The following is a 23,478-nucleotide window of genomic DNA, read 5'->3' on the forward strand; positions in this document are numbered from 1 at the left end:
CAGAGTGATCACCAGTATTACCCCTAAAGTAATCCACTCCTTTATTTAGGCCTTTTTTCAACTGATTGCTGATCTCGTTTACCTTGGCGACTACCTTGCTGTGTGTGTGCACCTATCCACAGGCAGTGTCCACTCCATTCTACCGTTTTTAAAGAAAGACGTAAGTTTATACCTTTCCTAGAGATACAGATACACTGATCCATATATATATTTTTATATATCTTTTTAGCCTAATGCGATTTATGCGTAATTGTTTTATTTCTAGTCTCTCGTATGTAAAAGTGTATAATTATTCATATACTGTCAATACATTCCATCGCCAGGTCTACTGTTTGCCCCCTGCAGGCACATTATACGGCGCAGCCTGCTTGCTTCCCCGCGGTGACGCCTCCGTGCGGCCCCCCCCCCCTTTGGCGCCGACGTCCCAGGTACGTTTGCGTCACCGGAGTTCAGTGGGACCTGTGGGTCGCATGACTGTCCAGCCACAATATTAACTCTTTTTTGTGTATACCAAGTACTGTACCGATAAACAATTTTGCTTACATGATGTTTTCTATATCCCATATACAGAACTGTTTTACATATTCAGTTTTTGAGCTCTTGTTCCCTGAAGAAGCCAATGTCTTGGCGAAACATGTAGGAAATCGAGTCCTCCCCACTCGACGGCCATCTCCATCTGGCCTACCTCATCATTCTTTGGGTCACATACAGTATACGTACTTATTTTAAATGTTAAGTGCTTTAAGTGTAATTTTCTACCCATGTATTATTATCAATAAACTTTGTAATTTTTTGCCTTTTACACCTCTCTTTTTCGTGTATTTCTCCTTTATACCTTTTGACCCTAGCACCGTTATAATCCCCTGTCCATATATCCATTAGTCTTATGTTTGGTTTATTCATGTAAAAAGGAATACAAACATGTGTACATGGGGAGGAGTGGCTAGTTGGAAGGTATGTTCTGTGATGAATAATTAATTATTCTAAGCTCCATACCAGTCCACGTCCAAGCGTTCTAGGTGAAATACAGATCAAAACAGTATAGACACAGATCCAGATGTGACCATACAGTTGTACAAATAAATATATATACGTTCACATATACATAAATATATAAATAAAGCCCACCTTAGTGCACGTGACATGTGCCTATGCTGAATAAGTGTCATGTCAGTGGGGTGGGAATACACAGTTAGTGCAGCATGATGGCAAAGAGTGACGGATGTAAACGGATCAGAGTATGAAAATGCATATGGGCTATGCAAGCACAGGAATGCAGTGGTGCTAATTACCAGAAGTGAAGATGGCAGACTGATAGACTGATGTGGGATCGCACCTACCTACGTGATATAGTAGGAATGTATATATGTATTTTCCTTTTCCGGTGGTACGGGACTGTCGGGTGTGCCTGCAGGGAAGAGAAGAGATGAACTGGGGGAAAGGAGAGTGACCTGAGAGAGGGGTCCCTCAGGACACTAGTGAAATGGCAGGTGAAAATGCATGGGAAGGTGCAGAGTTAGTAAAGTGACCTCATAGCTGACCTGTCTCCAAAGATGTATGGGCGAGCGACTGCAGCCTGCACACGTCCCTGGGGGCAGGGAACCGTGTGATCCGTAGAGATAGAAGGGGAAGGAAGTGTTCTCAGATGGTGCTGGAGCCGTGGATGCCTGAAAACTGTCTCTCCGCCTGGGACATAGGCAAGTATTGTAATGAGGACATGCTGGAGAGTTTAAATGTCGGTGGGGGGCGGGCTGGGAGTGCTTGTGGCCATCGAGGGGAGGTGGGTGTTGCCTGCCAATGGAACGCAGACGCGAGTAGAGGAGAGACGATCGGCTGCTCTCCTGACAGGGGGGTCTGTGCTGATTGTTTATCAGCACAGCCCCCCCTCGGATCCTACCCAGGACCACCAGGGAAGCCGCCCAGGACCACAAGGGAAGCTATCCACACTGGACCACCAGGTATGCCCCTAGACCACCAGGGAAATGCCACTGTGTGCCCAGGCAGCTGCCAATCTGTGCCCAGGCAGCTGCCAGTCAGTGCCCACTTCAATGCCTACCACTGCCAATGCCACCAGGGATGCCCATCAGTGCCTCATATCAGTGCCGTGTATCAGTGCCCAGCAGTGCCGCCTATCAGTGCCCAGCAGTGCCACCTATCAGTGCCAAGCAGCGCCACCCTATCAGCGCCACCCTATCAGTGCCGCCTTTCATTGCCCATCAGTGTCGCCTATTAGTGCCACCCAGTGCCACCCATCAGTGCCGCCTATCAATGCCCATCAGTGCTGCATATGAGTGCCGCCTACCAGTGCCCATCGTCAGTGCCTGCTCATTGGTGCCACCTTATCGGTACCGCCGTATCAGTGCCCATCAGTGAAAGAGAAAACTTAATTATTTACAATTTTTTTTAACAGAAACAAAAGCAAAACTTATTTTTTTCAAAATTTTCGGTCTTTGTTTAGCAAAAAATAAAAACCGCAGAGGTGATCAAATACCACCAAAAGAAAGGTCTATTTGTGGGAACAAAATGATAAAAATTTAGTTTGGGCACAGTGTAGCTTGACTGCGCAATTGTCATTCAAACTGCGACAGCACTGAAAGCTGAAAATTGGTATGGGCAGGAAGGTGTCTAAGTGCCCTGTATTGAAGTGGTTAATAGCTCCAAGCAGAGTACGAAAACCCCTGAACCAAACAAAAACCCCCACTGGCCACTGGACATCCATCTTTGACCAGAAAGGAAACTACAAGTGTGGAACAAAAAATTGTGGAGCTTGTGCCTTTATGGCACACCGTAAAAAAGAAGTCATGGGGTCCGATGGCCGAAACCACAAAATTAGTCAGTTCATTAATTGTGGCACTTCCTATTTAGTCTATGGTCTAATTTGTCCATGCGGCTTACTGTATGTTGGGCGCACAACACGTCCTCTTAGGACAAGATTCAGCAAGCACAAATGCAGCATCATCAATAGTAACACGTACCATCAGTCCATGAATTATAAGAAAAGTCACAGCTACTCAGTACCCAGGCATTTCAGAGAACGCCATAATGGCAATCCAATAGGCCTCAAAGTGTTTGGCATTGAAGCCATTAAAAAAAGAAGATGATAATGGGAGGAGATTTTGGGAAACTCTGTAGACAAGAATCATTCTGGATTTTCACTCTTGGGTCAATGGTTCCTGACGGAATTAATGAGGATTTGGAAATCCACGGGGTAATCTAGATCAGTGTTCCTCAACTCCAGTCCTCAAGGCGCCCCAACAGGTCATGTTTTCAGGATTTCCCTCAGATGAAAGAGCTGTGGTAATTACTAAGGCAGTGAAACTGATCAAATCACATGTGCAAAATAATGGAGAGCCTGAAAACATGACCTGTTGGGGCGCCTTGAGGACTGGAGTTGAGAAACACTGATCTAGATGCAGGACTAGTACCATCATGCAATGCCATCATTCCCGCTCTGAGTACTCCTCCCCTGCCCCATTGTTCCACCCCCCCCCCTCCCCTCTTTTCTCCATCCACCCAGCACCACCTGTACACATTATTACCTAACAACTATATTCCTTAATATTAGGTACCACAATGATCATTCTTCATTTCTTGCTCTTTGTGCCATCATCTCCACCTATATCCATTCCACTACACATTACATCTTTTACACATTGTCCCTTGCAGCCCAATAACATCATCATTTCTACAACATTCATATATTTCACACATACATCAATTACAACTAATATAGTGTATACTATATATATTATTTATATATATAATATTTTGTAATAATATCTCCTAAACTCCTGTGTATGTATTGGCTGCATGCATCTATGTGTGTATGCACAGTGGGGTGTGTGTATGTCTGTGTATAGATACTTGAACGTCATGTATGCCTGTACATTGAGCACACATCCCCCTGTGCTGCTTAGATGGGCAGGGATACCACTCCTCCACTCCGAGTTGCCTCTACACACTACCTGGGGGCCCGCAGATTAGAGCCGCCTGTGTTTGCCGTCTCTCACGGCACACAATGGCTCGGCTCATACACTGGACGGACTCTGCCGGCGCACCCTCCCCCAGGAGCCGACAGGTGTCTAGTCATGTGATTGCCTCTTGGAGCGCACGACCACGCCCAGTCACTCGTTGGCGTGCATTCCATTGGCAGGCAATACCCACCTCTCCTTGATGGCCACAAGCCTGTCCCAGGCGGAGAGAGTTTTCAGGCATCCACGGCTCCAGCACCATCTGAGGACACTTCCTCCCCCTTCTATCTCTACGAATCGCAAGGTTCCCTGTCCCCAGGAACGTGTGCAGGCTGCAGTCGCTCCCCCATACATCTTTGGAGACAGGTCAGCTATGAGGTCACTATACTAACTCTGCACCTTCCCATGCATTTTCACTTGCCATTTCACTAGTGTCCTGAGGGACCCCCCTCTCAGGTCGCTCTCCCTTCCCCCCTGTTCATCTCTTCTCTTCCCTGCAGGCACACCCGACAGTCCCGTACCACCGGAATAGGAAAATACATATATACATTCCTACTATATCACGTAGGTAGGTGCGATCCCACATCAGTCTATCAGTCTGCCATCTTCACTTCTGGCAATTAGCAACACTGCATTCCTGTGTTTGCATAGCCCATATGCATTTTCATACTCCGATCCGTTCACATCCGTCACTCTTTGCCATCATCCTGCACTGTGTATTCCCACCCCACTGACATGACACTTATTCAGCATAGGCGCATGTCACGTGCACTTAGGTGGGCTTTATATTTTTAGATTTATGTATATGTGAACGTATATATTTATTTGTACAACTATATGGTCACATCTGTGCCCCTTGATGTGCATTCTGTGCTCATTTTCTTACATCCATACTTTGTTCCTGCAGCTACCTATGTGTTGGCAGAGATGTTTACACATGCATGCGCATGTCCATTTTACATAAGCACAACTTGACACATCGGCCCCTTTCACACTGGGGCGGTGGGGGTGCCGGCGGTAAAACAGCGCTATTTGTAGCGCTGTTTTACCGCCGTTTTTGCAGCTGTTTTCGGCCGCTAGCGGTGCGGTTTTAACCCCCACTGGCGGCCGAAAAAGGATTAAAACCGCTCGTACAGCGCGGCTATAGCCGCGGTATTGCCGCGGTATAGCCGCGCTGTCCCATTGATTTCAATGGGCAGGAGCGGTTTAGGAGAGGTGAACACACCGCTCCTTCACCGCTCCAAAGATGCGGCTCGCAGGACTTTTTTTACCGTCCTGCCAGCGCACCGCTTCAGTGTGAAAGCCCACGGGCTTTCACACTGAACAAACAGCGGAGGCTGTTTAGGGGCGGTTTGCAGGTGGTATTTTTTAGCGCAATAACGCCTAAAGTGTGAAAGGGGCCATCATGTGGTGAGAGACAGTCTCTCAGTGTTTCTCTGTGTATTTAACATCACTCACATGTTTCTTCTTCTATATATATAATTTCATGTTTTTTGCTTTAATGTTCACTACCAATCAATCATCGATTGTTTTCGTTGATAATGGTACCCTTTACTATTTTAAAGTCTACATATTTGACTTCTATTAATGTGAATTTATTATACGTCTCCAGTCTGTAGTGTACAGCATACACTTGCCATGTGCTCCATACTACACTGTTTTGATCTGTATTCCACCTAGAAAGCTTGGACGTGGACTGGTATGGAGCCTAGAATAATTAATTATCCATCACAGGACATACCTTCCAACTAGCCACTCCTCCCCATGTACACATGTCGGCCTACTGGCTCACACAGACTGTACTCCTGTTCTCCAGGCTCTGATGAAGAGGTCACCCTTAAAAAGCGTCAGCCTATTTTAAATACCTGCCTCAACATGGGAATATCCCAATTTTAACTTTTTAGTGCATATTTTGCCATCTGTTTTTACGAAACGTAGTATTTGTATTATTTATATGTTTATATTCCTTTTTACATGAATAAACCAAACATGTTTTGATGCAAGTGGTTGATCACGCGCCCTCCATCAACCTCCTTCTACACAAGCCTCAAACCTTCTGGCACAAAGTCATTTGGAGTGATGAGACCCAAATTGAGCTTTTTGGCCACAACCATAAACGCTTAATTTGGAGAGGGGTCAACAAGGCCTATGATGAAAGGTACACCATTCCTACTGTGAAACACAGAGGTGGATCGCTGATGTTTTGGGCATGTGTGAGCTACAAAAGGCACAGGAAATTTGGTCAAAATTGATGGCAAGATGAATGCAGTATGTTATCAAAAAAATACTGGAGGAACATTTGCATTCATCAGCCAGGAAGCTGCACATGGGATGTACTTGAACATTCCAACATGACAATGATCCAAAACACAAGGCAAAGTTGACCTGTCATTGGCTACAGCACTAATATATTATATATATATATATATATATATATATATATATATATATATATATATATATATATATATATATATATAATTTATATAAGATAAGTAATAAAGTGAATGTTCTACAGTCTCCTGACCTCAATATCATTGAGCCACTCTGGGGAGATCTCTAAGGTGCAGTTCATACAAGACAGCCCAAGAATTTACAGGAACTGGAGGTTTTTTGCCAAGAGGAATGGGCAGCTTTACCATCTGAGAAGATAAAGAGCCTCATCCACAAATACCACAAAAGACTTCAAGCTGTCATTGATGTTAACCACTTCAGCCCCGGAAGGATTTACCCCCTTCCTGACCAGAGCACTTTTTACAATTTGGCACTGCGTCGCTTTAACTGCTAATTGCGCGGTCATGCAATGCTGTAACCAAACGAAATTTGCGTCCTTTTCTTCCCACAAATAGAGCTTTCTTTTGATGGTATTTGATCACCTCTGCCGTTTTTATTTTTTGCGCTATACACGGAAAAAGACCGAAAATTTTGAAAAAAAATGATATTTTCTACTTTTTGTTCTAAAAAAAATCCAATAAACTCAATTTTAGTCATACATTTAGGCCAAAATGTATTTGGCCACATGTCTTTGGTAAAAAAAATGTCAATAAGTGTATATTTATTGGTTTGCGCAAAAGTTATAGCGCCTACAATCTAGGGTACATTTTCTGGAATTTACACAGCCTTTAATTTATGACTGCCTATGTCGTTTCTTGAGGTGCTAAAATGGCAGGGCAGTACAAAACCCCCACAAATGACCCCATTTTGGAAAGTAGACACCCTAAGGAAATTGCTGAGAGGCATGTTGAGCCCATTGAATATTCATTTTTTTTGTCCCAACTGATTGAATAATGACAAAAAAAAAAAAAAAAAAAATTACAAAAAGTTGTCACTAAATGATATATTGCTCACACAGGCCATGGGCATATGTGGAATTGCACCCCAAAATACATTTAGCTGCTTCTCCTGAGTATGGGGATACCACATGTGTGGGACTTTTTGGGAGCCTAGCCGCATACGGGGCCCCGAAAACCAATCACTGCCTTCAGGATTTCTAAGGGCGTACATTTTTGATTTTACTCCTCACTACCTATCACAGTTTTGAAGGCCATAAAATGCCCAGATGGCACAAACCCCCCCCCAAATGACCCCATTTTGGAAAGTAGACACCCCAAGCTATTTGCTGAGAGGCATGTTGAGTCCATGGAATATTTTATATTTTGACACAAGTTGCGGGAAAGTGACAATTTATTTATTTATTTTTTTTTTTTTTTGCACAAAGTTGTCACTAAATGATATATTGCTCACACAGGTCATGGGCATATGTGGAATTGCACCCCAAAATACATTTAGCTGCTTCTCCTGAGTATGGGGATACCACATGTGTGGGACTTTTTAGGAGCCTAGCCGCGTACGGGACCCCGAAAACCAATCACCGCCTTCAGGATTTCTAAGGGTGTACATTTTTGATTTCACTCTTCACTGCCTATCACAGTTTCGGAGGCCATGGAATGCCCAGAGGCACAAACCCCCCCCAAATGACCCCATTTTGGAAAGTAGACACCCCAAGCTATTTGCTGAGAGGCATGGTGAGTATTTTGCAGCTCTCATTTGTTTTTGAAAATGAAGAAAGACAAAAAAAAAAATTTTTTTTTTCTTTTTTTAATTTTCAAAACTTTGTGACAAAAAGTGAGGTCTGCAAAATACTCACTATACCGCTCAGCAAATAGCTTTGGGTGTCTACTTTCCAAAATGGGGTCATTTGGGGGGGGTTTGTGCCACCTGGGCATTCCATGGCCTCCGAGACTGTGATAGGCAGTGAAGAGTGAAATCAAAAATTTACGCCCTTAGAAAGCCTGAAGGCGGTGCTTGGTTTTCGGGGTCCCGTGCGCGGCTAGGCTCCCAAAAAGTCCCACACATGTGGTATCCCCGTACTCAGGAGAAGCAACAGAATGTATTTTGGGGTGTAATTTCACATATTCCCATGGCATGTTTGAGCAATATATAATTTAGTGACAACTTTGTGCAAAAAAAAAAAAATTTGTCTCTTTTCCGCAACTTGTGTCACAATATAAAATATTCCATGGACTCGACATGCCTCTCAGTAAATAGCTTGGGGTGTCTACTTTCCAAAATGGGGTCATTTGGGGGGGGTTTGAACTGTCCTGGCATTTTATGCACAACATTTAGAAGCTTATGTCACACATCACCCACTCTTCTAACCACTTGAAGACAAAGCCCTTTCTGACACTTTTTGATTACATGAAAAAATTATTTTTTTTTGCAAGAAAATTACTTTGAACCCCCACACATTATATATTTTTTTAAAGCAAATGCCCTACAGATTAAAATGGTGGGTGTTTAATTTTTTTTTTTCACACAGTATTTGCGCAGCGATTTTTCAAACGCATTTTTTGGGGAAAAAACACACTTTTTTACATTTTAATGCACTAAAACACACTATATTGCCCAAATGTTTGATGAAATAAAAAAGATGATCTTAGGCCGAGTACATGGATACCAAACATGACATGCTTTACAATTGCGCACAAACGTGCAGTGGCAATAAAATAAATACATTTTTAAAAGCCTTTAAAAGCCTTTACAGGTTACCACTTTAGATTTACAGAGGAGGTCTACTGCTAAAATTACTGCCCTCGATCTGACCGTCGCGGTGATACCTCACATGCATGGTGCAATTGCTGTTTACATTTGACGCCAGACCGACGCTTGCGTTCGCCTTAGCGCGAGAGCAGGGGGGACAGGGGTGCTTTTTTTTTTTTTTTTTTTTTTCTTTATTATTTTTTTGCTTTTTTATCTTATTTTAAAACTGTTCCTTTCATTTTCTTTTTTTAATCATTTTTACTGTTATCTCAGGGAATGTAAATATCCCCTATGATAGCAATAGGTAGTGACAGGTACTCTTTTTTGAAAAAATTGGGGTCTATTAGACCCTAGATTTCTCCTCTGCCCTCAAAGCATCTGACCACACCAAGATCAGTGTGATAAAATGCTTCCCCAATTTCCCAATGGCGCTATTTACATCCGGCGAAATCTAAGTCATAAAATGCTCGTAGCTTCCGGTTTCTTAGGCCATAGAGATGTTTGGAGCCACTCTGGTCTCTGATCAGCTCTATGGTCAGCTGGCTGAATCACCGGCTGCATTCTCAGGTTCCCTGTTGAGACAGGAGAGCCAGAGAAAAACACGGAAGACGATGGGGGGGGGGGTATTCTCTCCCACTGCTTGTAAAAGCAGTCTAGAGGCTAATTAGCCGCTAGGATTGCTTTTACATGAAAGCCGACCGCTGGCTGAAAAGAATGATACCAAGATGATACCTAAACCTGCAAGCATCATTCTGGTATAACCACTCAAAGTCGTGAATGCTGTACCTGAAGACAAAAAAATGGTTAACAATAAAGCACAGTAAACGGTAAAGTATAAAAAATTGCATACCTGAAAAGCAAACATGATAAAACATAATAACAATAAAACATTGCAGAATAGAATACAGTAAAAAAGAGCAGAACAATAGAGAGAATAGAGAGAGAGAGAATAGAGAGAGAACAATAAAACGACAACTATTATTTTTTATTTTATATTTTTGTTTGTGTTTTTTTTTTTTTTTTTTTTTTTTACACTTTTTTTTGTAACTGTAACTTTTATAACTGTAACCAGTTCCAGGTTCGGGTCTCTCAAAATGCGATGGCATCTTGGGAGACCCTGTGAAAGTGTGTCCTAGTCTGTGCAATGCTGTACCCTACGCTAATACTCAGCTAGTGAATGGTAGCGTTCAAAACATTCACCAATGCAAAGACCAGGATTGTCAGGACAGGAGGGACAATAATAGCGGGTGTCACACCTATATCCGCGCTTGCTGCAGACACAACATCTTTTTTGGGGGGGTTCGTTGGGTAGGGGTACTCGGGAGGACATAAAGAAAATGCCTCTCATGCAGCCGACTGCATTTGGTTGGGGATGTGAATGGGGGAAGTACGGGCGCTGCAGAAGCGGTGGGTTCCCAATTAGGATTGGCGAATGCAGCAGGAAGGGCATTATGGGCACGACGGGCCTGTGTTTGTCTTCTTGGTGGCAGCGGGACACTATTTGTGCTTGCCACCTCACCAGCTTGAACTGCACTTATGGGACTCGCCACGTCACCAAGTGTTACTGCAGTGCTGGTTTGACTACGACCGGGGTGTACTAGGCCGCTGGCGCTTGCCAGTTCACCAAAACGCTACCAAAAAAACTGTTAACGATCGCAGGGATCAGGCCTGACTCTGCGAACGCTGCAGTTATGCGTTTAGTGTTTTGTAAGTGACAGTGATCGATCGATACTGCACTTGGGTGGGCTGGGCTGGGCCGGGCGGAGGGGCAAAACGCAGGTGCTAGCAGGTATCTGTGCTGATCCCACTAACACTGCGTTTTTGGGAACCCTAAACTGCTGGGGACGCCAGTATAGATCTGATCGGATCAGATCAGATATTGATCAGTTCAGATACTATACCACTAAGGGAGGTGTACGGTGCGTGCGTGGGTGTTAGCGCTACTGGCACTAACCTGACGCTGCCTGGGGCTGGTGCTTGCCAGTTCACCAAAACGCTACCAAAAAAACTGTTAGCGATCGCAGGGATCAGGCCTGACTCTGCGAACGCTGCAGTTATGCGTTTAGTGTTTTGTAAGTGACAGTGATCGATCGATACTGCACTTGGGTGGGCTGGGCCGGGCGGAGGGGCAAAACGCAGGTGCTAGCAGGTATCTGGGCTGATCCCGCTAACACTGCGTTTTTGGGAATCCTAAACTGCTGGGGACGCTAGTATAGATCTGATCGGATCAGATATTGATGCGTTCAGATACTATACCACTAAGGGAGGTGTACGGTGCGTGGGTGTTAGCGCTACTGGCACTAACCTGACGCTGCCTGGGGCTGGTGCTTGCCATTTCACCAAAACGCTACCAAAAAAACTGTTAGCGATCGCAGGGATCAGGCCTGACTCTGCGAACGCTGCAGTTATGCGTTTAGTGTTTTGTAAGTGACAGTGATCGATCGATACTGCACTTGGGTGGGCTGGGCCGAGCCAGGCGGAGGGGCAAAACGCAGGTGCTAGCAGGTATCTGGGCTGATCCCGCTAACACTGTGTTTTTGGGAACCCTAAACTGCTGGGGACGCTAGTATAGATCTGATCGGATCAGATATTGATCCGTACAGATACTATACCACTAAGGGAGGCGTATGCTGCGTGCGTGGGTGTTAGCAGTACTGGCGCTAATCTGACGCTGCCTGGGGCGACGCATATCACCGCCGGGCGATCAGGGGGCTAAATCTTTATTCGGTAATAAATGGCGGGTGCCCTGACACTATAAAAAATAAACAAACTAACCAGCGTCACCCGTAACGGTTATACAGTGATCAGTGGTGAAAGGGTTGACTAGGGGGCAATCAAGGGGTTAAAACATTTATTAGGTAGTATATGGGGGTCCCTGTCGCTATAAAACGCTGACGGCGAACCTAAATATTTACCTCACTAACTAGCGTCACCAGCGACACTAATACAGCGATCAGAAAAATGATCGCTTAGCGACACTGGTGACAGGGGGTGATCAAGGGGTTAAAACTTTATTAGGGGGGGTTAGGGGGGTATCCTAGACCTAAAGGGGGCCTAACACTCACTGCCCTAACACTGTAACTGTCACAAACTGACACCAATACAGTAATCAGAAAAAAAAAAAAAAAAACAGCTTGGTGTCAGTTTGTGACGGGGGGGGGTGATTGGGGGGCGATCGGGGGGGGGATCGGGGTGTTTTGTGTGCCTGGCATGTTCTACTGTGTGTGTGTGTGTTGTGCACTCACATTGCAGTCTTCTCTCCTCGGCCCGGAACGGAAAATACCGAGCCGAGGAGAGATGACATCATTTCCTCTGCCTCTGTGTACAATACAGAGGCAGGGAAATGATCCCATTGGCTGGGAGCGATCGCGAGGCGGGGGCCACGAATGGATGGCCTCCCCCTCACCACCGATCGCCGGGGGAGATTTGCCGACCGCCGCAGGCACCGGGGGGGGGTCCGATCAGACCCCCCACCCGCGGGCAGGCAAGGACGTACCTGTAAGTCCTTTTGCCTGCCCGTGCCGCTCTGTCGACGTATATAGTCGTGCGGCGGTCGGCAAGTGGTTAAAAGGGGCAATACACAGCATTAAAGCGGGGTTCCACCCAAATTTTGAACAATATCTGTATGTATTCTCTTCCTTGCCTAGATGCTGACATGCCGTTTAAAAAATTTAATCGCCGTAATTACCTTTTATTTTTCTATTCTTCTTTGCACTTCCTGGTTCTCCTCCCGTGGGAGTAGGCGTGTCTCTAGCCTCTCCCAGACTCCGCACAGCCTCCTGGGAGCTAGTCTCAGGCTTCCCAGGATGCCACTGAGCATGTGCGGGAACGAGCGGTGAATGCTGGGAGCACAGCATTCACCGCATCCAGGAAATAAATGCTTGCGGGCTTCAAATGCCCACAATGAAGATGGAAACCGCCTGCAGTGAATAATATAAGTTATTCTTTCCGACGAAATCTGACACAGGCGGATATATTACACACAATATGTGAGTATGTAATGCTGAGAAGAAAAGTTTGTGAATGAACTCAAAAAAAAAAAAAAAAAAATGATAGATAGGTGGACCCCCGCTTTAAGAACTGGGGTATGTAAACTTTTGATCAGGGTCAATTGAGTAGTTTCTGTTGTCATTATGATTTAAAAAGAGTAAACACAGTTGATTGATAATAAATGGCTTCAGTCAAACACTAACCATGAGTGAAAAGAAAGGTTTTTGTGTTATCATTCATATTCTCTGAAAAATGGCCAAGAAATCATGAATTCTGCCAGGGTATGTAAAGTTATGAGCACAACTCTATAACATTTAGCTATTGTGCAATAGTTAATGAATGCCATTTTCAAAAACACCAGCTATTAAGCAATGACAGCCACCATAAAAAGATATGCTTAAGCACGCCAGAATCATGATTTATCTCAGGGAGCCATAAACCATTTATACTTTAGCAGTAATCTCAGTTTCTCAGGAGCCTTGCCATGGGCTGAATAATGTAAACATCTAATACAGTGGGGGTTATTTAGTGATTTTTATCTGCCAGGCTCAAATCCAATGATTTTTGAGTAATCTCACCTTCTTCACCAAAGAACTTCTCCACTGGGCCTACAAGCTGGTTAATTTCTTCCAACTCATCTTTACTGATCTCTGGATATGGAAACACCTCTTCCTGGTAAAATTGAAATGAGATGAAATGAGAAAATACAGAAATTTGAATAATGACCCAAATACAATTATCCTATCTATATAAACATTTAATTTAACAAGAAACACCATGGCATGCAGCAAATCAAGTCAGAAATCCTGATTTGCATCACATCTAAGTCAGGGAATCAGCCACACCAAAAAAAAGAAAAAAATTCCTAAAGCAGACCCCAGTAATATTAGCCTTCACATTTCTCTGAGCACAGGCTATCTTTAAAGTATAATTTTAAAAGGCAAAACTTTTTTTTTTTTAAGTTTTAGATTTCTTTTTTTTTTTTAAGAAGTGTTTTGAAGTCACCTCTTCAGACCGAGGATTCCACCGTCTTGCATGCTGAAAGCAATTCTAGGAGCTATTAGAAAAGCGGACATTCACCATATTCACCACACTGTACCTATGGGGAATCCAGTACAGCTCTGACACCCTCCATGATGTGGACAACATTTGTTGATAACATATCAAAGCTTGATGTGTTCTTTCTGGCGAGTGAGAACCACTAAGGGGAGTGTGAGACGTACGGCTTCAGGAGTTTGGTGTGAGGTGCACATCTTCAATGCCACATTGTGTCTCTCTGGACTATTATCACCATCTGTCATTCACTTTTTTCTCATGTGCTATTTATCATATGAAAGCTGGTCATAATAAGTAATGATGGTAGCGCTGCTTTAGTAATTAGGAGTACTCATTGAAGCACCTGTGGACATTATATATATTTTTTTTTTTTTTTTGCAGAGACTCTAGAGAATAAAATCGTTGTGATGTTTTATGTCACACAGTATTTGCACAGCAGTTTTTCAAACACAATTTTTGGGGAAAAAATACACTTTGATGAATTTTAATGCAAAAAAACATTATATAACCACATTTTTTGTAAAATATAAAGGATGATGTTACGCCGAGTAAATAGATACCGAACATGCCACACTTTAAAATTGCGCACACTCGTGGAATGGTGACAAATACGATACTTAAAATTCTGCATAGGCAATGCTTTAAAAATGTATACAGGTTACCCGTTTAGAGTTTCAGAGGAAGTCTAGCACTAGAATTATTGCTCTCCCTCTAACGGTCATGGCGATACCTTACATGTGGTGCGAACACCATTTACGTATGCATGTATGACTTATGTATGCATTCACTTCTGCACACGAGCACAGAGGGATGGGGCGCTTTAAATGTTTACATTTTTTTCTAATTTTATTTTTGCACTGTCCCTTAATTATTTGTATTCCTTTTATTCCTATTACAAGGAATGTAAAACATCCCTTGTAATAAAAATAAGGGATGACAGGTCTTCTACCTTTAAAAGCAAAATATAAAAAAAAAAAAAAAAAAAAAATTTTGATCTGCTGCTTTAAAAAAATTGTTTACTTCCGCCCTAGACCAGAAGTGATGTCATGACATAGCTCTGGCCCTCCAAGATCATAGAGCCGATCTGGTCTCTGCTAAACTCTATGGCCAGCCACGGGAACCACTGGATCATTTCTCGGTGCACCAACCGCTGCTTCTGAAAGCGATCCATTGGCTAATGAGCTGCTCAAACCGCTTTCATGAGAAAGCCAATCACCATCTGACAAAAAAATACCAGGGTTATGGCTGATGGTTTCCGCCATACGTGTTGTGATCGGTAAGTGGTTACCATGAGGAACAGATATACAAGCAACAGACTAGGTGCATGAGAAAAGTAGACAAGTAGAAAAGTTGTCCGTAATAACTGAAAAAATACTGGGGGGGGGGGGGGTATTAAAAATGGAGCACACAGAATCTGGAGCAATTCTGCATAGTAACCAGATTCTTGCTTCAGCTTGTTCAGTGAAGCTTTAAAATTGAAAGCTACATGCCGATTGATTACCATACACAGCTTCTCCAATAAATCCCACTCTTTGTATTTAAATAGAAATATGCAAAATATGTGTGAATGACTCCATATACTTACGTAGCCAACAAGCCTTTAAAGCAGTATTAAACCCAAAAGCAAACATTAATTATATTGTAGCTTTCCATTTCTTGGGTATGATGGCTGCATTTGTTTTCATTTTTTAGGCTTTATTACTTCTATTTTCATCAGGTCATCTTACAAGTAAGTCTGTTTTTCAACAGAAAAGCTCTCTTGCAGTTACAGGGATGCTTAAAATGATCAGCCTTTAAGTAAAACCTTTATCCCAAAAGGAAAAAAAAGTTTGCTATCAGTGATAAAGTATAAGATGTTCAGCTTCGATTTGTTAGTGTATTTAATTCTGCTAGTACTTCTAACCACCACCCAGACTGACAATACAGCTGTCACAAAGCCTTCATTCAGAGTGATGTCTGTATAATATAGGTGGAGTGTTACTGGAAAGATTACCAGGTAAAATAGAGGGAAAAAGCCTAAAAAAAAATAAATAAAAAAGAATAAATGGTAAGCTGCAAAATATAAAATTTTGGGTTTGGGATTTAATACAACCTTAAATAATCTCTCCAAAAATTCACTTCTTCGAGGTAACTTCTGAACCAGGTCCATATCTTCTACTTTATCTCTATTCCTAACTACCCAAACACAATATTACAAAAGTCCTAGTTTATATCATGAAAGGTTTTGATTTCTTTACCCACCACATAATATTAACCCTCTTGTGATCACACTAGGGCTGCAACTAACGATTATTTTTATACAGACAGAAGCGATATACTGTATATACTGTTAGAGGTTTTTATTAAAAAAATAAATAAATTAAATAACTGTTTTGCCGATTTTCAGACAGAACTGTAATATAATATGTACGACAGACTCCCTTGTCATAGGCAGGCAGCTTGATAAAAGCTCTCTGCGCCTGCTGTCACTTATGCTGGCCATACAAAAACAATGCCTTTCTTCAAAAAAAAAATTCATTTTAAGAACGTTTGTTTGGTTTTCTAATCGTTAGTGGGGTCAAATCGATGCTCGTTTTTCACTGTGATGGGAAAATTCTAAGGATCAAAACAGAAAAATTCTTGGGCAAAGGAGTTTTCAGACAGTGTATGTGGTTTTCATTCAGAAATTACATTCATTTTAAAACTGAATGTTAAAAGCAAGTGAAATTTTTAAAATGACATTCTTTCATTCAGCGAATATACAAAGATTTTTCAGGAGAACATTCTCGTCCAAAAATTGATATATGGCAAGCATAAGGCTTGGTTCACACCAATGCTGCGATTTGCTGTTAGCATTTTTTATGCTTTTTTTTGGGCAAATTGTTGTTGGGCAGATTAAAAAATGCAAACCGCAGCAAAAACACACTATATGCTTTTCTGCAGCTTCTCCATTGAAGTTTATTGCTCCTCACACATTTACAAGTTCTCAGGAACTTACTGACATGTATGGACGGGGTACTGAGCTGTATGTGTGCTGCACTGTATTTCCTGATATGTAAAACAAATAATGCATTCTGTATAAAGGCCAACTAATTGGCTGGTCGATTAACCGATTATGAAAATAGTTGACAACTATTTTCATAATCGATTAGTTAACGATTAATCGATTAGTTAACGATTAATCGATTAGTTAACGATTAATCGATTAGTTGTTTCAGCCCTAGACCACAGGATATAGAAACCTAGATGCTCTGGCCAAATTTAGTAGTGAGAGTATGTGTTGATATGAATGATTTGCTTACCTAAATAGTTTGGTATATTGTTTAATGAAAATTGAAAAAAAAAAAAAAAAAAAAAAAAAAAATCATATGCACCTGTACATAATTTTTTTTAAACAATTTTGTAGTTGACATTTACAGTATTAAAAAAGTTCTACAGTTTTAGCGTGCATTTGATCACTATACCACAGATGACACTCTGATTTGCTCCTGATTATTAGTGAAGACCTGGTCTGACAACTTGTTTCCTCATACACAGTATCAGCTTCTAGCCGTCAAAGGGGGAAAGTAGATTAAAGCGGAGTTCCACACAAAAATGGAACTGCCGAGAATCGAACGGGTTATCGGCGTCGGCTGCCGACATCGCTGGACCCTGGGACAGGTAAATGGCCATTTATTAAAAGTCAGCAGCTGCAGTATTTGTAGCTGCTGGCTTTTAATATTTTTTTTTAGGTGGATTTAGGTGGACTCCCTCTTTAATGTTCCTTCAGCACAGGGCACTGGGAAGAAGAACAATAATCTACAGACTGCAGTCCTTGTTTCCTCATACATCTCATTGATCTTCCAAAAAGTATCAAGAGAATCTGAATACAAACTGTAGACATCTCCAACAATGGACATTTCATTTTTGGTTAGATACTTTAAAAGAAACGGGAGAAGAAAGGGATGTAGAGTCCAATTGTGTATTGATAATGAAAACAAGATCCTGCCGCTCAGTAATCAGCTGGATAAAAATGTGAAAGAGCGTACTTGCACAAAGGCCAGCTTTTTTTTTTTCCAAAATTTGACTTGGAACTCCAGGCTCTCCAGTGGTGCTTCTGGTGAATGTTAACAAGGAAGTCACACTCTGGCATTATATGGTTCCTTTTGAGCTCTAGAAATGTTGGCTAATGTTTTGCATAGTCACAAGATTGTTTTAAAAATCCCTTTGTATAAATGAGCTCTTCTAAACCAAAAGTTTTTTGAGAATCTTAAAAGTATACCCTTCTAGAAGGCACCCTTGGTACTTGTACCAGGTATGTCCACATGAAATTGGCTCCACGGCACAGCCACACAATGACATGTACTAACATTGGACTTGGAATCTCAGAGGAAGAACATGATTTTATGGCAGTGCAAAGAGATGTTTAGGCTGCTCAGTTTCTTCCTGCATGACCCCCAGTCAATAAGCAGTATGCAAATAAGCACACACATTATGTGAAACTTACCTGAAAACAAAGCTGTTCCAGCACCATGATGTCAGTGCTGTAGCCACTTCCATTTTCACCCCTCTTACTTCTGGATTGGGGGCTCCGGCCCTGTGATTGGCCGAAGGCATGATAACGTCACTCCCGCTCTTGCGCGTGGGAGCCGTCATTCACGGCACAGGGCTCGGAAGGAACGGCACATGTGGCCGTTCCTTCAGAGCGCATGCACCAGTGATGTCACTGGCTGCATTTAATGTAAATATGAACCATTTAGGAGATATTTACACTACCTATAGGTAAGCCTTATTATAGGCTTACCTATTGGTAAATGTTAGCAGAGGAAGTCCATGCTAAAACTAAAATCCCTGCATCTAAAGCCACCAACATTCTAACACTAACCTAACTAGCCCTATAAAGAAAAAAATTAGTATACATACCTTTTCTGCAGGCGATCCGGTCTCCAGCGTCGGAAGCTCTGCAGAGGGCACGGCCGACAACGGCTGTGAAATGCTTGGGAAGTGACATCACCCATAGAGTTACTATGGGGCTTCTGTGGTCAGATGTGTCCTCTGCACCCGCCCACACAGCGAAGCCACGGCCGACAGCTCAGCGTGGGATCGGGTAATCTGTAACATTACATTACCGTATCAAATAATTTCACCTCCCTTTTGTCCTTAGTGCTTTGTCCAGTGCCTTGCCTGCACTTTTATATTATATATACTGTTCTTTCTGCCTAGAAACTTGAGATTGTCCATGGCAACCAAAAAGTGTCCCTCTACGTCAAAAGTGGTTTTAGACCAGCTAGAAAACAGCGATAGTAAATTAGAACACTTGCAGAATTTAGCGATAGTGAATCGTGGGGAAATTTATATTATTATAATTATATTATTTTTTATAATTATTTATTATATTATAATTTATGATTTTGTGTTTCAAACTTTATCATACCTGGGATGTCTACTAGACTCTTGTTTGGACAGATTTAAGTGTGTTATTACTAAGAATTACAGGCCTACAGTACCTGACTGCGAGATTGTGTTTCTCAGCGACAGGGTACTGTGCATCTCAAGCTGGCTCACTCATCGGGAAAGGAAAACTTTTTTTCCTGACGCGATGAGCAACAGGCAGTGCTGACAACTGTCTGGTATGAATCATGAGGGGGAACACCGCGCCAAATTTTAAATAAAAAAACGGCTTGGTTTCCCCCCAGGGGCATACCAGGCCCTTAGGTCTGGTATGGATTCTAAGGGGAACCCTCTACGCCAAAATATCAGCATGGGGTTCCCCCCCCCAAAATCCATACCAGACCCTTATCTGAGCACGCAGCCCGGATCAGTCAGGAAAGGGGGTGGGGCGAGCGAGCGCCCCCTCCCCCCGAACCGTACCAGGGTGCTTGCCCTCAACATGGGGGGGTGAGTGCTTTGGGGGGGGGCCCTGCCCCCCAAAGCACCTCGTCCCCATGTTGATGAGGACAAGGGCCTCTTCCCAACAACCCTGGCCGTTGGTTGTTGGGGTCTGCGGGCGGGGGACTTATCGGAATCTGGGAGCCCCCTTTAATAAGGGGGCCCCCAGATCCCGGCCCCCCAGCCTATGTGAATGAATATGGGGTACATGGTGCCCCTACTCATTCATCTTGGGAAAAAAGTGTCAATAAAAAAAACACACTACACAGCTTTTAAAAGTAATTTATTAGGCAGCTCCGGGGGTCTTCTTCCGACTTTGCCGCTCTCTCGGCCTCTTCTGCCAGGCTCCTCCGCTATCTTCTGCTCTTTTGCTGCTCTTTTGCAAGCGGTGGCCCGGTCTTCGCCGTCTTGTTCTCTTCTTCTTCCGATGTTGACACAACGCTGTCTCCCGCAGTTATGCTGTGTGAGCGGTGCGCGATCACCTATATAGGCATGGGGCGTGGTTAATGGGTGCTGTCAACCGGTGACCCCGTCCCTTATGATGTCACAGTCCCATCATGCCCGGGACTGTGACATCATAAGGGGCAGGGTCACCGGGTGACAGCACCCGGTGACCACGCCCCATGCCTATATAAGTGATCGCGCACTCACACAGCATAACAGCGTCGTGTCAACATCGAAAGAAGAGAAGAAGAGAACAAGACGGAGAAGACCAAGCCACCGCTAGCAAAAGAGTGGCAAAAGAGCAGGAGATAGCGGAGGAGCCCGCCAGAAGAACCGGACACCGGGAGAAGAGGCCGGAGAGCAGGAGAAGAACCAGACACCGGGAGAAGAGGCCGGAGAGAGCGGAGAAGTCGGAAGAAGACCCCGAAGTCGGAAGAAGACCCCCGGAGCTGCCTAATAAATTACTTTTAAAAGCTGTGTAGTGTGTTTTTTTATTGACACTTTTTTCCCTAGATGAATAGGTAGGGGTACCATGTAACCCATACTCATTTACATAGGGTGGGGGGCCCGGATCTGGGGGCCCCCTTATTAAAGGGAGCTCCCGGATTCCGATAAGCCCTCCGCCCGCAGTCCCTGAAAACTAACAGAAAGGGTTGTCGGGAAGAGGCCCTTGTCCTCATCAACATGGGGACAAGGTGCTTTGGGGTGGGGGGCCCCCCTCCCCCAAAGCACTCACGCCCCCTAGTTGAGGGCATGCGGCCTGGTACGGTTCAGGAGGGGGGGGGCGCGCTCGCTCGTCCCCATTGCCTTTCCTGACCGATTTTTCAGCGTAGGGGGTTCCCCTTAAAATCCATACCAAACCTAAGGGCCTGGTATGCCCAGGGGGGGAACCCACGCCGTTTTTTTTTATTTAAAATTTGGCACGGTGTTCCCCCTCATGATTCATACCAGACAGTTGTCAGCACTGCCTGTCGCTCATCGTGAAAGGAAAAAAAGTTTTCCTTTCCCGATGAGCGAGCCAGCTCGGCGCTGGCTCCCGCGATGGGGCTCGCAGGTGTCAAATCTTGCCGATAACAGCGGCGAGATTGACACAATATCGCAGTCACCTACTGTACAATATAAAATGCCAAATTTCTATGCAAAACAATGTACCGCTGTGAGACGCAAAAATCTGACATAATCATACCGCCAGGGTGGTTAAAGACTAAACCTTTTTCTGACACTTGTTGCTTACAAGTTAAAATCATTATTTTAACTTGCTTACAAGTTAAAATCAGTATTTTTTGCTAGAAAATAACTTAGAACCCCCGAACATACAATATATATATATATATATATATATGCACACACACACACATATACACACACACAAAAACACATTTTTTAGCAGAGACCCTAGAGAATAAAAAGGCGGTTGTTGCAATATTTTAATACACTGTATTTGCGCAGCGGTCTTTCAAATGCAATTTTTTGGGAAAAGATACAGTAAATAAACAGTAAAAGTTAGCCCAATTTTTTTGTATAATATGAAAGATGATGTTACGCCACGAGACTCTTGAGAGAATCATGATCTTTATTCTAAGCAAAAAAATCGTGATTCTCATTTTAGCCAGAATCATTCAGCTCTACTACGTAGCCTAGGTTCACATTAGTGCTGCTGCATTACTGTGTTTTTCGATGCATTTTTGTAGTCTGTTTTTATATGAATTTTTTATGTATTTTCCTAATTTTTTATTTTTTTTTGTAGGAGGAAATGGGTTGCTAAACACAAAACCCTGCGAAAAACACTCAAAAAACGCATGTACATGCATTTTTCATGTGCTTTCATGGACATTTGCAGTCCCAAATTTCTGCTTGTGAGCCCTTTTTATTCCAACAATAGAATGTCTAAATATGTTGGAACATGTTGAATGATAAAATGTATCCATATTTGAACCTAAACTACATAGCAGATTTGGAATCACATAAGACACAGCTTCAGGTGATTCAGGGGAAAGCCTTATATCTTTGGAAATAGCTGAACATCTGAGTGTATATTTTGATCAGTCTTTTATTTGAAATAGGAAGATACTTTAAAATATCTCCATACCTTTTGGCCATCGCATTAACATGCTTGATGTGGCTAAGTGAACATGTAAGCTCCTGAATGTTTAAACATTATCTTTCCTGAGAGAAATTTGGAGCCTTTTTTGTTGTGAATAAGGCCTAATGTACCGTGATCACACATGCTAGCACATTACCGCCGACTTGAATAGAAGGAGTAGAGATGGTTCAACTTCTTCCAATCAAGCTTCATTTTTGAAGTGCAGAGACTCATCGCAAAAGTTTTGGATCATGTGAACAGCTCTGCACTGTCCATATTATCAATTGCAGATTTGACTGTTTTACTAAAGCCCCGTACACACGGGCTAAATGTCGGGCAGCATCAGCTGGTTCAAAAGAAACTGGCAGATATTTGGCTTGTGTATACTGCAGCTGGTCTGACAGAAGCTGGCTGTTCTGTCGAAGGGGCTGAGAACGCTGACCATAGTGTTATGGCAATGGGGCCCGTCCCCCTGTCAGAACACAATGGAACAGCAGGGGAGGGTTGAACGGAAAAAAAAAAAACTAGCAGTGTATACTAGGCTTAAGTGGTTGAAGAGCATTAAAAACACTCCTCAAGTGCCTGTTTTAATGCCAGTGTGACTTTACTTTGCAGGAAGAAAAAAAAAAAAAATGTCCAGCGGTATACAACCGCTTTAAAGAGGTAAACCTTGATGAGTTTTTCTTCCCTGCAAAGTAACGGCATAATGTGCTATTGTGCATTGCTGAAGTGTGAATGCAGCTTTAAAGGGTTTGTTAATCCCCCAAATTATCTATCTATCTAGAGATATATCTAGATAGATATCTATCTATCTATCTAGAGAGAGAGAGATCTATATATATCTAGATCTATATACACACACATCTATAGATAGATAGATAGATAGATAGATAGATAGATAGATAGATAGAGAGAGAGAGAGAGAGAGAGAGAGAGAGAGAGAGAGAGAGAGAGAGAGAGAGAGAGAGAGAGAGAGAGAGAGAGAGAGATAGGTGACCGCGATATTGTGTCAATCTTGCCACTTTTCTCGGCGAGATTTGACACCTA

At 43.0% G+C, this 23,478-nt stretch overlaps 1 protein-coding gene across 1 annotated transcript in view; it reads right to left on the reverse strand.

The window, feature by feature from the left end:
• Positions 1–23,478, reverse strand: part of ACAD9 (acyl-CoA dehydrogenase family member 9) — a 189,061-nt gene that overhangs the window by 127,105 nt on the left and 38,478 nt on the right. The window contains exon 2 of the mRNA XM_073592394.1: positions 13,580–13,673. Within this exon, the coding sequence (XP_073448495.1) occupies positions 13,580–13,673 (94 nt within the window). The remainder of the gene's footprint in view (positions 1–13,579; positions 13,674–23,478) is intronic.

This window comes from Aquarana catesbeiana, linkage group LG07 (genome assembly GCF_042186555.1).
Source record: "Aquarana catesbeiana isolate 2022-GZ linkage group LG07, ASM4218655v1, whole genome shotgun sequence".
Classification (NCBI taxonomy): domain Eukaryota; kingdom Metazoa; phylum Chordata; class Amphibia; order Anura; family Ranidae; genus Aquarana; species Aquarana catesbeiana.